The sequence below is a fragment of the Lathamus discolor genome, chromosome 2 (assembly GCF_037157495.1).
Source record: "Lathamus discolor isolate bLatDis1 chromosome 2, bLatDis1.hap1, whole genome shotgun sequence".
Classification (NCBI taxonomy): Eukaryota; Metazoa; Chordata; class Aves; order Psittaciformes; family Psittacidae; genus Lathamus; species Lathamus discolor.
Genome location: NC_088885.1, coordinates 92,351,278 through 92,365,895, shown reverse-complemented (window position 1 = coordinate 92,365,895; position 14,618 = coordinate 92,351,278). Strand labels below are relative to the sequence as shown.

Sequence of the window (14,618 nt, the reverse complement as noted above, 5' to 3'; positions counted from 1 at the left end):
TCTGCAGACTGGATAAAAAGCTTGCAGGTAAGATTTATGGAGGCCAGGTTGTTTGGCTTATCAAAAGATTAAGATGTGGTTTATCCTAGCATATGAGTAGTTTGGAAGTAAGGCAAGTGAAAGAATTCTTTTAAATCTTAGGAAGAAGGAAAATCTAAAGCTTGCAGATGAACCACATATAAGCCATCGTTTACTACTAGAGCATATGGGATGGATTTTCCTTGTTTGAGGTATTCTGTTTCGAGATGGACACATTGATGTAGGCTTAGCCCCAGAAATTGCTGAACCCACTAAGAGAAAAATAAGGAAAACCTAGTGGACTGCAACATACAGGAAGCTAATAAAATCTGATTGTATTTTTTTTGGTGTTTAAACTGAAACAGTGGAACTGCCATCACTTCTGCTGAGATTCATCTTCAGACTCACAAGAGTATATTCAGGATTGCTAGCCTAATAAATATTACAGATTTTCTGTTTGCGAGTTTGTGTTTAATTCATATCTGATACCCAGCTGCATAATGATTCTTGAGACAACTCTGATTTATTTGGCTTTGTAGTGATAGTGGTGGTGTTAATTGTGTTGGTTTGGGTTTTGAGGTTGTTATTTTTTTGTTGTCGTTGCTATTCAGCAATTCTTCACTCTGCTAAACATGCTGGGTAAAAAAAATAAAAAATGCAGCATTCTACTTGTTTGATCTCCATGTGACTTTGGGAAGGGCCTGAACAGGGCTGAAAGTTTTATAATGTTTAGTTATAACTGGTAAGTCCTTTGTGGAGCAGGGGAGAAAATTACTCTTCTAGCTCTTGTGTGTTTTTCTACATCCAACTTTGTGGTATAGTATTTTGTGGCTTTCAAATGATGTCCAGTATCTGAAGCATAGCTGTATACTGTAGTTCTGGAAAGTGTTTATTGCCTTTTAACTTAAAACTCCAATTTGTTTTGCAGGTGATTTTTCTGACCACACTGTTCTACCTGTTGAGCTCCAGTGATGAATACTACAAGCCAGTAAAGTGGGTGATTAGCCTGACACCTTTGTCTCAGCCAGGTCCCTCCTCAAATATAGTGGGTCAATCTGTGGAGGAAGCAATAAGGTATGTTGTTGATTTCTTGCCCTTTCCAGAAAATTACTTTTTTAAATTTGAAGTTTACCTATAAATACTTAGCAATTGCAACAACTTGTGTTTCAAAGATGAGTTGCCAATCTTGACAGATTTTCAAGAACCTAGTGCTGGTTATTTTACCCCTTGGTTGTTAAAAGAGCAATGTGATTGGACTTGCTTAAAAAATTTTCAGAGGTCAGTGCTGTAGTGAATACTAGTATTTCATAAAACTAGTACTCGTGAATGCTAGTATTTCATGACATCCCTAAGCACAGTGTGTTTGCAGCTGTGTGGCATTAACAACTAACGCAGTTCAGTAGGAGCAAATTCATATAGCAAAACAGTTGAAATGGAGACCTGACATCTGTGCTGTACGCATTTCAGAGTTACTTAGATTGAACTAATTTTAGTCTAATCTTGGGGACTAAGTACCCATTTGCAGCTGAAATGTATTAAATATGGTCCTGGAGTGCATTTTCCAGTTTTGTTTCATCTGAAAGAAATCTAGTTCATGATCTCCATGAATCAAATTACACCAAAGGGAACAATAGGGGAGTGCTCTCCTTATCCCCCTTACAGCAGTGCTGTACTACACCTCCAGAGTGCATCTGCAGTGTTTCATGCTTAGTTGCCATTCTTGTGTTTCACCTCTAAACTACTACAGTAACTGAAGGAAGCCTTTTGTGTGTGTGTGTTTAAGTATGGTTCACTGAGGTTTCACAGTAAGGCAATTTTTGGGGTGGTATAGTAATGTATTTCATTCATCACAGATGAGTGAACCTGTCAGCTTTCACCTGTTAGCAGCTTGAGACTAACATGTTGGTAACGTGATTAATGGATTTTAAATATGGTGTTTAAGTCATCAGTCAATTTTTTGAAAAAAGTTGATGGACTGGGCAGAGACAGCAGTCTCCATGCTAAATTCTATGCAGCCATTGTCTCACAGTGCTGCTTTCTGTGTCTTCTTGCACATACATACACAACAAGAATAGACTTTAAAACGACAGTCTTGCTTCCCAAACTCATTGCCAAATGTTTGCCATTGTTCTTGGGTACACTTTACAAGTAAGTGTTATCTGTTACTGGAATTAAGCTGTTTCTGGATATGTTTTGACAATGAGAAGGTTATATCATGCTGTGAAAGATCTTGAATAATAGTTGTAACTGCTGTAGTCAGCTGAATTGAAGGGGCAATCCAAGTAGAAAGCAACAGATTTGGAAATCTGCCAAAACATTAATAGCCCTTCACTTGAGTGACTGCTATTGAGGTTTTTATTGATCACATGGTTAATATCTCAGTTCTATCTCTTCTGAAGAACGCAAGCAATCTAGAAACTGAAAACTGTCTGAAAAATTGTTCTTTTTAGCCTTGATAGAGGGGAATAGTGGCAAAAATAGGACATGGCTTCTGTGGGTGCAGGTACTCTGCAAAGAAGATTGTATTAAATGCAATTTTAAGTTTATAGGTCTGGGACACAGGTGATGCAAGATATTTGTTAGACTTCTGAATGATGGAAAGAAAAAAAAAAAAGATGTTAGAGAAGCCACAGGAAAATGAGTAGGAAAGAGCCAGCAGGCATCAATAACTGCAGGAACTATAAGAAAAAGCAAGTGTCTGGAGAATGTGGAATGTGAAGCTACTTGCTATATACAAGAGAACTCAGTCTGTGTTAGCTAAGGTAGCCTGAATCACTCATCCTTATTTGTTTGGTATTAGCCTGTATTTGGTGCCTAGTTGGAATTTGGTGCCATATGGAAAACAATTGCCACTGCAAGCCATTGTTTTTGTCACAAAGCAGCAGTTATCCTTTGTTTTTGAAGATAAGTTATTGCTAGAGGGGCAGGAACCTAATAGTGTCTTGTTCACCTCATCTATAAAAAGTATGCAAAATGGATGTTAATGCTTGGTGGTGTGATGGGAGGAAGAGGCTCCATCTGTTTCTTCAAATAATGAACCTTCTGTAGTCAGTTTCATCATTAGACTGTTGCATAATTACACAACCTGAATCCGCCTCAAAACACTGATGCATTTAAATTGACCAAAAGTATAGAAAGACCAGGTTATAAATATTGAAAGTCACCAGCTGTATTCCATCTCCCATCACTCTTCAGCAGGATGTAGCATGTGCACAAGGCTATTAGTCCTACTTCTAGGACAACTAGTCTTCTCCAGAGGGCAGGGATCCTTCTGGCAAGAGATGCTGTTACATCTCTATTTCTTATGGACCACATGACATGAAAACACTCTTCTTCCATGTTGTAATTACTTCTGTTGCTCTTTTACTTAAAATGGGTTCATCAAAAGCGCTGGGAAACTTGGATACAGTCAAGGAAGTCTGTTCTTTGTGTCTTTTGCTACTTACTTTGTGACATGGACAGTGGGATTGAGTGCGCCCTCAGGAAGTTTGCTGATGACACCAAGCTGTATGGTTCGGTTTATACGCTGCAGGGAAGGAATGCCATCCAGAGGGACCTTGACATGCTTGTGAGGTGGGCTGATGCCAACCTTATGAAGTTTAACCATGCCAAGTGCAAGGTCCTACACCTGGGTCAGAGCAATGCCAGGCACAGCTACAGGTTGGGCAGAGAAGAGATTCAGAGCAGCCCTGCAGAGAAGGACTTGGGGGTGTTGGTCTATGAGAAAATGAACACGAGCCGGCTTCAGTGTGCGCTTGCAGCCCAGAAAGCCAACCGTATCCTGGGCTGCATCAAAAGGAGCGTGACCAGCCGGTCAAAGGAGGTGATCCTGCCCCTCTACTCTGCTCTTGTGAGACCTCACTTGGAGTATTGTGTGCAGTTCTGGTGTCCTCAACATAAAAAGGACTTGGAACTGTTGGAACAAGTCCAGAGGAGGGCCACGAGGATGATCAGGGGACTGGAGCACCTCCCGTATGAAGACAGGCTGAGAAAGCTGGGGCTGTGTTCAGCCTGGAGAAGCGAATGCTGCGTGGGGACCTCATAGCAGCCTTCCAGTATCTGAAGGGGGCCTATAAGGATGCTGGGGAGGGACTCTTCATTAGGGACTGTAGTGATAGGACAGTTGGTAATGTATTAAAACCTAAACAGGGGAAGTTTAGATTGGATATAAGGAGGAAATTCTTTCCTGTGAGGGTGGTGAGGCACTGGAATGGGTTGCCCAGGGAAGTTGTGAATGCTCCATCCCTGGCGGTGTTCAGGGCTAGGCTGGACAGAGCCTTGGGTGGGATGGTTTAGTGTGAGGTGTCCCTGCCCATGGCAGGAGGGTTGGAACTAGATGATCTTGAGGTCATTTCCAACCCTAACTATTCTATGATTCTACTTGTGAAGAGAATGGAGAGGGGGAAGAAGAGAAGGGCGATCAGCAAACAGTTTCTTTAACTCAAGAAATTCCTTAACTTGAAGCTCTTATCCAGCAAGTACCTAGTGGAAGCCATGGCCTTTTCCCATTGGAGTTTCTGTCATTTGAGCTGTGTTGTGATTTTTGTTGTGTTGGACTGTAAGTAGCTATAGATTTTATAAATATTTTTCTAATTCCCTTGATTATGAGTTTTCATAGACAGTGACAGTTACCTGTGCCCGTGGATTGATTTATAAGTTGCACTGGGGTAAGAACAGCTTTCCAGCCTATTTTGGGCCAGTTGTTGAATCTGACTCTTTTTGTCACAGTACTTCAGATGTTAATTTGTGCTTGAGTAGAAGCAGAAAAAAAGGTGATACTGCGTGGTGATACTGCAGAAGTTTTAAAGAACTATGGAAATAGTAGAATAACCTGCTCCAAGCCATGGGATGAAATGCCCTCATATAAATATCTTTGATAGGAAATCTGTTCATCCAGGACAGAGGAAGGCAAAATGCCAGCAATACATGTCAGGTAGTAAAAACCAGCATGTGTTTGGCAAGGGCAAGTCATGCCATGCCTGACCTGAGGGCTTGCTTGGGTAGCCTAATGGTACAAGGGCAGAGCATTGAATGACAGACAGATCACTTGGAGGCCCTTGAAGGACAAGGTGACTTTAGGGAACACCCAGCACTGTGCAAAGTCCATAGAGTTTGTTTTGAATTAAACAGGACTTTCCCCTTGTGAACTTGTGCTGCCAGCAATGAATGACTGCATTGTCTCTCAGGCATTTTTTAATAACTCCCAGAATGACCTCCCTAATTTTACCTGGCACTGAAGGAAGACTGATAATTTGGAAAGAAATCCCTTTGTTAGGAAGGGGACTGGTGACTGTCACAGAAAGATTATCCTGGAGTAGGTTGCAGGAATTCTTTCAGCAGCACTCTGTCAGGGTGAGGAAGATGACTTCCTTTAGAAATGTGAGAAGCACTTGGACCGGTGTACTTTGTTTAGATGATTTTAGTTCTCAGTACTAGTTAGTGAAAATTTCATGGTAATTATAATTGCATGAGTAATGATGTATTTTGAGTATGTATTTGAGGGTATAAAATACTCATTATTGCATGAATAATGAGTATTTTGAGGGTAGGGGAGGGCTGTTACCTGGACATATCAGTGTGAGATTTGCTTTGTTCAGAAAGGTTCTGTAAAATCAAGTTAGTTCATAAATCACCTATTTCACTTCATAAGAAGGAAAATTGTTGTCCTTTACCCCTGGAATAGGGAGGTGGTGCCTTTGTCTGGATTCCTGCCTCTCTCCCTGAATGTATGAACCACTATAAACCTCCAATTCACAGGTCTCCAAAGTAGTGGCATGCACACCTTTGCCTGAACCATTTTCCTTTCCCCGAGCAGCATGTCGTTCTCTTCCTGAATGCACCATACCCTTCTTCCCTGAAGCTCCCATTCTGCTTGCTCTGGTGGAGATATTGCACATTACTAAGTTGCATGTTTTCACGGCTTCAGTGCAATTTAGTGTGTGCGATACTTTCACATGAGTGCATGCACACGGGTATGGCTGTGGCTTAAAGTTACTGCAGCTTTCAATTTTGGTGGGGCCTAGTTGACGTTGTGAAATGGTCTTAAACCGAGATCAGTATTTTGAGAAATGTCTTGAAACACGTGTTAGTGGAAGATTGTTCTGTAATGCCAGGAAGATGAGTACCGTTTGTTTTCAATTTGAGAAGGGTTATCATTATTTGCTTCATTTTCTTCATTTGCCACGTGCGCCTCAAATTGGATTAGATTCTTCATTGGTTATATAAAAGTAATTTCAAATACTGGGTGTTTCTAAAGAGGACACAGTAATCATATTCTTAACCGAAATTTTCCAGAAAGTCAAAGAGAGATTCAGTATGAAGAAAACCTATGGTGCCTTGATGGCTGAAATAGGTTCTTAATGCATTTCCAACTTGTATTTATTAACATTTAAAGAGATCTAAAATGAACTACTATGCAAACAAGCAAATAAACAAAAAGCTGTTGAAGCATCTAGCTGGTTTGCTCTGGCACCCCAGCAGTAGTGGTGGAGAAAATGAGATGGTGATACAATTCCCACAGAAAACAATAATCTTCCAGCATGTTAAGCTGATGCTTAGAAAAAAGCAAAATGTGTGATTTTGTTTGTTTTACTGCAAGAGTAATAATGTCTTTCAGCTTAATTTTTCCAAGACAACTGTTAACTGACTGGGTTTTTGACTGAACTTTTGCATGCAGTGTATGTTCTTTAGCAGCAAGAGTATCTCTTGCAGAAATCTCCTTTGTCACAGGAATGCATTTAACAGGACCTTCCTGAAATTTTATAAGCTCTACTTACTGCATATGTTAGGAGATGGGAACAGAAATGAAAATTATTCTGCTTTAATGAAATAATTTTCTAGTATAAAACTGGGAATAACATATGCTTTTTAATTATGTGGCGGAAAGGAAAGCTTCAACTGAGCTATTGGAGAGGAAAAAAAAAGGTATAGTCTAGTCTATAAATCTAGAAGAAATGCTGCAATGTTTCAGTACGTTTGCAGAACCAAACAGAGTAACTGTAACCTGATTATCCTAGTGGGACAGATAGTCGTATTTATCGGCTGAATGTTTTAGTAGCAATAACCCAATAACCATATGACTCGCTTGTAGCACTGTATTAGTCTTAAATATTGTCCTATGCAAAAAAAAAAAGGACTTGCCTTTACCGGTATTTCCTTTTTCTTTTATACTGAATAGTTCTTCCTAAACACATCTGTATGTGTATTGCTTTACATACAAATGATTTTAAAAAGTTAAAGACTAATTCAAAGAATACTTCAGAAAATAATGGATTTGCTCATGCTTAATCCTCACTCTTTTTTTCCGAATTTAGCTGAAACTGTGAAAAAATGTTCATTATTGTACACACATAATTTGGGTCAAGGATGTCACAAAGTCTGTAGGAATTTTACAGTTTATTACTGTTAGTTCATGAGATTATGTAAGTGCATAATCAGATGCTGTAACAGTCTGTTCTCTGTGCCATGCACATTGTATATAGCAAGTGTATTTTCAAACACATTGACAGGATATTGAGGGCTTCCTTGTTTTATGTGAGGCAGTGCCAGTATTCTGCTGTTTGCTGCTTTCATATTCCAGATGGCGCATTCTGTATATTCTAACAGCAGTTTCTGTCAGTGCATTTTTGTAGTTTGTAATTCTGTGACTGTCCAGTTTAAGACTGAAGGTGTCTGTAAACACATAGAGGATGTGGGTTGGCTGTGTATGTGCACATTTGCCCACACTCTTTACGAATACTGTAACTACATAGTGTCTTAGATACTAGTCCTTTAATTGCATATTGCACTTACGAATTACATATATAAGCTGCTGCTTCTACACCACCAACTTTTTAAAACAGTTATTTGTATGTCAGAACTTATAATCTGTATTTAAATTAAAGTTTAGTTGGTGTGACATAGACTGTATCAGTAAAACCAGAGACACTTAATTTGCATCTCAGATTTGGTTCAGCCAGTTAGTTTCTCTCTTTGCTTCTAAGGCAGGCCTAGAAGGTAACTGGGAGGGATGGAAAGACAAAGGTTGTTGAAAGAAATGTTGGCTGTATAGGGAAGAGGTCTTTTACCAGGCCTTTCTAATAATAAAGGGATACTTATTTTTAGTATAACATATTGCAGGATTGTATGCTCACATATCAAATAACTCTTTTTGTGTGTAGGTAAGATTGGAGTGTATATTATTATAACCTTGGATAGATTTCTGCTATTTAAAATACATATTTATTGTAATGTAAAAAAGCAGCATGGGGGCCAATATAAAACTGCAGGATTTCCTGGCATTTTAAAGATTTAACATCACAGCTTTAGCTTTTTACTTTTTTTGTCATATTATGACAAATTATAAGGTTAATCCATTATTTATTCACTCCACCAGCGTAAGCAATCAGAATGCCCTCTTCTCTGTGCCTGTGATTCATAATCTTATAATAGCAAAAATCTGAACAGACTGGGAGTTTCTTAAGACTGAAATGGATCTCAAGCTTTATTGAGTCCAGGTAGCTGTTTCTCTCATTCATGCACTTTTCAGGCTAAAATGGGGCTCTAAAAGAATTGTGTCCTTACAAGTGGTGTGGAGAATAATAAATGTTCAATGTACTGTGCCCAGTGCATGCTGAAAGCTAAGAAAGGCTTGAGCAAGGCAAGAGGGAAGACTGACTGTATAGCTGAACAGCAGAGTAACAAAGGCCAAGGAAATGAGAAACTATCCTTTAAAAAGCTGCCATTTTAGCTAAATGAAGAAAACAAAAGGATCATCGACTTCAGCAAATAAAAATAGGCTGAGGGCAGAGGGGAGGTGATTCAGTTGCTGAAAGCTCCACAAAATGCTGTTAAACCAAAACATCTTTTTCCATATGCAGCAGGAGCCAGAAGCAGTCAGGAAGGCTTGAGGGATGACAAGAATACTCAGCAACCATAGGGCTGTTGCAGGGGGGGGAGGTAAATGGATGCTGTGTTGTTTGTTGCTGTGAAGGTGAGTGGAGGGAGTCACATTGTAAAAGCCTTCTTACGGCCAGCTGCAGCAGAATCAGAAATTACAGTGGCTGTATAAGAGGTTGTAGAAGAAACAGACAGAAAATGGGCAATAGGAAATTACTAAGAGTGGATGAGACTGACTCACCCAACTGAACTCAGGGCCAAAATTAAAAAAAGGAATGTTCTTTTTCTGCCCGGGAAGTACAGACATGTCAGCTGAGCATCAGTACAGTGCAACTAGTAAGCACTGAAGTTAAGAACATACCAGCACCTGGTGAATATGATTTAGTTGGAGTTTCCACAGAGAGAAGTCTGCCTTACTCTTTGTCCTGGGTTCAGCAGTAGCAGTCATTTTTCTCCTTCTTAGTAGCTGGTGCAGAGCTGTGTTTTGGCTTTCGGCCTGTGAACAGAGCTGATAAAACAAATGTTTTAGTCTGACCAAGGACTTTCTGAGCCTCATGCTCTGCCAGGGATGGGGGAAAGCTGGGAAGAAGTAGAGACAGGACACTTGACCCAAACTGACCCAAAGAGGTATTCCATACCACAGCATGTCATGCCCAGGATGTAACAGCGAGGTACCCGGAAGGGCTAGGGGACTGCAGGGTTGGACGAGGTATCGGTCGGTGCTCAGTCAGGTGGGGTTGGGCAACTTATCAGTCGGCTGGTGGTGAGGTGTTGTATTCTCTTCCCTTGTTATTTCCTTTATCATTATCATTAATGGTGGTAGCAGTAGTGATTTGTGTTATACCTTGGTTACTGAATTGTTCTTACCTCAACCTGTGGGAGCTGCACTCTTTTTGATTCTCCTCTCTGTCCCTCTGGGAGTAGGGGGAGGGCAAGAAGGGGGGGAGTGAGAGGGCGACTGCATGATTTATGGATGATTTTTGTTTAAACCACGACACTCTTCATGCTTTTTTTAAGAGGTCAGCAAGCAAGGCCACTAATAAGTTGACCTGTCTACTATGTTCTACTGAAGTTTCATAAAGGCATTTTACAGCATCTCTTTCCAAAGACTTTCAAGGAAATAAAGTAGTGATGAGATAACAGAGGTTTCTTCATGGATAAATAATCATTTAAAATATAAGAAACAGAGGGCAGGAGTAAATGATGGTGTTGAGGTAAGGACCTCTGCTATTGCATCTATTCATAATTGCCTTGGGAAAGAAGTAGCGAGGGATGCCTCACTGATGCTGGTAAACTAGTTTGATCTAGTAAAGGTAAGGGCTGATTGTGGAATTGCAGCAGGATTATAGATAAATTCAGTTAGAAGACAGCAGTGTCTTCTGCTGGGGGATAAAACGACTTACGAAATACCATGTAGATGAAATTGATGCATGAGGATGAAAACCAAGCCTAACTTCACACATAAACGGATGGCCTCTGTGCTGTCTCGTTACCACCTGGGAGCTGTATTTTCAGGTAGGCATGCTGGCTCAATGCTTGGTTATACTTAAAAGACCTCTGCAGGTATATTAATCATTAAGATTTGTTACAACAGATTCAGACAACAGAAATATACAGTATTACTTTCATTGTGTGAATCTGTGGTTTGCCTCTCCCCTGAATTACTGTATGCCATTCTGATTCTTGCATCTCAGAGAGCTAAGAGTGTAACATAAATGATTAGAAAAATGAAGTTAAGCGTCAGTTTCAGTATGACGAATGACTGAGCTGATTAGGACTCTTCAGCCTGGAAAAAGGATGTTACATAAATGAGGCTTGCAAGGTCAGAACCAGTGTGAAAAGGATGACTGAGGATGAAAGGATGAAAAGGATGACTCCTCATGGTCTCTTCCGGCTTAAAATCTTGGGATCATTAAAAGGAAGGTTTAAAAAATCAGAAAAATGTGTTGGTTCATGCAACAGGCAGTTGACATGGGGAAGGTCCTGCCAAAGAATGTTGAAGCTGCAGCAACTTGCAGAATTGGACAGGGCTAAGAATAATGCTCCATCCCTAGCGGTGTTCAAGGCCGGGTTGGACAGCGTCTTGGGTGATGTGGTTTAGTGTGAGGTATCCCCCCCTATGGCAGGGGGGTTGGAACTAGATGATCTCAAGGTTCTTTCCAGCCCTAACTATTCTATGATTCTGTGATTCAGACAGCCTGCATAGGGTTTATGATATCCCCTGAGGTGGAAATAAGAGTCTGGAAAAATGTTCAGGGGGATTGTTCAATATGTTTGTCCTATTTCTTCTGTTGTCTTAATGTCTGCTTCTGATCTCTACTAGAGATGGAATGCTGGCTAGACAGACCATTGGTCTGGACTAGTTTGGTTTTTCATACGTTATGTTCCAAGAACCATTTTAAGAAAAGTTAGGTGTTGCACTTGGTAAGCATTATGGCCTGCTCCTGGTAACAACCCCGGAAATGTTAGAAACAGTTGATTCAGAAGTAACTAATGCTTTCAAACATGCTCCTCAGGAGAATAATTGTAAGTTTATGTGGTCTGTGTGACTGCAACATGCCAAAATAGTCATTAAAAATAATTACGGATATTATAAATAAAAAAAATCAAATGCAATTGAATTGCAAAAAAATAATCAAATGTAGAGTTTCTTACAATTTGGACTAAATGTTAATTGTTCTTTTTCAGAAAATGTAAATGTTTCTGTGTTAGAGAAGCAAGCCTTGTTTTGCTGCTGTGTCCTTTGGACTAGCCAAAGGACAAAGGTCTGAAGTTTTTGTACATTCACTGGAGCCCTGTCTTTCCTTGAGAGGTGCAATATTTGCATCATTTACAGCATCTCAAGGACCTGTGCTCTGTTCAAGACTGTATCACTTGATCTGATTAGTGTCATTGCTGGCCTCTGTATGTTGGAGCTGTTACCTCTCTTTGTTCAGTTGTATCATTCCTAAGGAGAAATTAATTTCAACAGCAAAACTGTTGAAATCTTGTCATGGAGTCATCTCTGAGAATTATTTGCATATTTATATTGCTCCTGAGATGATCTTGCTCTGTCAAGAAACACTTACTGTTACTTCTGCTTTATTCATAGCTGCAATATGTCCTAGTGCCCTTTGTTTATTTTCCTGTATAGTTTGAAACTGAAAAATAATGAGGGTCTTTTTTATTTCTGAAAGAACAGAACCCTTAAAGAGTCAACAGCTTAAGGGTTTTTTTGCAAAAGGACTCCTTTGAGTCATTTAATTTGTCAGCATTCTCCCAGTGATTGCTTGAAATTTGGGGGATCATTGTAGCGGAATACTTCAGTCCTTTTTGAGATAATAGCTGTCCTTTGATTGTCAGTGGCAGCTCATCTTTGCAGTGGATTTTGGTGGTGTCTGAAGGAAGAAAATGAGTTACTTGGTTTTGAAGTTATGGTGGCAGAGGCTGTTAGATTCTGTTAGAATAAGGCAGCGCTATTGTCCAAGGATGAGTCCCTGCCCTCCAGCTGCAAGTGTGCTGGCATCTTTCCTGGTGGGAGCACAGCTATTTATGCCATAGCTCTAGGAGTTGGATGGGTAGTAGAGAGCTGAGCTGGTTAGTTAAAACTAACCCAGCAAAAAACAATTATTAGGTGAATTCATTGTAAATAACATCATGGCACGTAAAAGAGATCATCCTGTCAGGTCACAAAGCAAGGGTGATCTGAGGCAGAAATGTGAATGCTCAAGAGCAGGGGAATGGGAGGGCTCTTTTCTTGTGACAGTTTTGAATTAACCTGGTTTGAAATAAATTGTGAAACTGTGCTGTGAAGTTTGGAATGCATTGCATTTGCCCTTATACCCTTGAACCCTCTACTTTTAAGATGTAAGGGTTTTATTTTAGATGATCTTAAGGTCCTTTCCAACCCTAACTGTGATGATTCCCTACTGTATGATTCTGTGATTCTATGATTTTCAGAAGAAGTTGAATGGAGCTGCTTACAGCATCAATTCGAATTAGTTAGCTCTGTATACAGGAAGACTTTGCAACAAAGATACGGTACAATCCTTGTAATGTCTACTTAGAGAACATGGGAGAATAACAAACATGACTTGTGTGAAGAAGGTGACAAAGGAGTGAAATTGTCTTTTTCTAATAGTATTTTTGGCCTAGAGTGTTGCTGTTACCAGACTTGTCTTTTAATTGGACTGTAAACTGCTGTGTGGCTTATGAAGTGTTTTGTTAGGGTATTTAAGGAAATGTTAATTCTTGCAAACATTTCCAAAGACAAATACAACTTTTGACTAGCTTTTACCCTAATGCCTGTTCAGCAGCCAGGGTCAATATGCCTTCATTATAAATTCTGCATAGTAACCAGTAACTCTCTTCTGAACTTATTATATGCTTTCTCTAATCTTTCTGGAAACTCCAATTCTCATAATTTAAGCCCATATGCTTTGCTTTTCTCCATTGCTCTGGAGAACAGAGAGATGCAGAAAATCAGATTAACTCTGAGGTCAGAAAATGAATACTGTGGGTTGAAGAGCTCCTTTCACCTGGGCTTCTTGCAGCCTTAGGTTGGAATTTTTGAAATTTCACTGTGTTGCTGATGGTGAACAGACCTTGCCTGCAGGCTCTGTGAAGTGAACCTGAATTCAGGTGGACATAGATGAATGTAAACTTCAGTTAAAGCAGAGGGGAAGCTGTAGACTTTTTATGGGAGATCAGTAAAAGAGGGGAAAAAAAATCCAGTAAAACTCACAAAACCCATAAAATGAAGAGGTGGTGCTTTCCCTTTTGAAATCCACAAGAAAACTACCTAGCTCCTCAGCGAAGTAGAAAGAAAATTAACAACAAAAAATACTTAGGCCAGCTATGCAGAAACATTTGGCAATTTTACAGAAATTTCTTCATTTTTAATCTGAATAGTGTGAGGTATGACCCTTGTCCTCTTTTGTGGTTTATTATTTTACATGCTTTTCAAAGCTTAGTAAAATGGAATATGTATGTGTAAGTATGCCTTACACCAAAGTGCTCATAAATTACACATTTGCAGATGACAGTTCCTGCAGGTAAAGTGGTTCATCCAGATACAGTGCCAAAGTGAGACGTGAGCAGCAATTGGATTTTCTGATTTCTGGAACATACAATTACTCTTGTATATAAAAGGAAGCTGCATGTATGCCAATAATGTGTTAAGAGATGGAATGGATTTACTGTCCTAATTGCCTCAGGAAGGTCTGCATTTTACAGAGGGTAATAAATTCATTTAGCATTTGCACTAGCATGCTGCATCATCTTGAAGATGCAGAGTAGCGGAAGCATGCTGTTGATGAAAGTTCTGGTTAGTGTTTTCGGTCTAGAGACTTTAAGGGATGATTCTTAATTTCTTTCCTACAGAAGTAACAAACATGAGTCTTCAGAGACTTAAGGGACTTCTCTTGGGCCACACTTGCTACAAATTAGGATCCCCTGTGCTTTTTTTTTCTGGCTAGTTGAAACAGACAGAGAAAGATGAAGAGGGGAGGAAAATGAAATTAGGTATAGCCTCCTCGCTTCTGCTTGACCACTGGCACCTCACAGCTGCTCAGTGCTGTGTAATGCCTTCTCCTTTCAGCTTACTAGTTGTTTGTGCTAGATGCAAGGAGCTAGAGAGATGCTGTACTGTTCTACGCCTTTCAGAGGTACATGCTTTTTTGCTATTAAAATATTTTATGTATCAACTTCCAGAATGACATCAAACCAGGCCATCCCTGGTGGTT

At 39.8% G+C, this 14,618-nt stretch overlaps 1 protein-coding gene across 2 annotated transcripts in view; it reads left to right on the top strand.

The window, feature by feature from the left end:
* TMEM245 (transmembrane protein 245) overlaps positions 1–14,618 on the top strand; it is an 80,145-nt gene that overhangs the window by 51,830 nt on the left and 13,697 nt on the right. For both annotated transcript variants that reach the window (XM_065667748.1, XM_065667747.1), the window contains one exon: positions 947–1,092. In XM_065667748.1, coding sequence (XP_065523820.1) covers positions 947–1,092 — 146 coding nt within the window. The remainder of the gene's footprint in view (positions 1–946; positions 1,093–14,618) is intronic.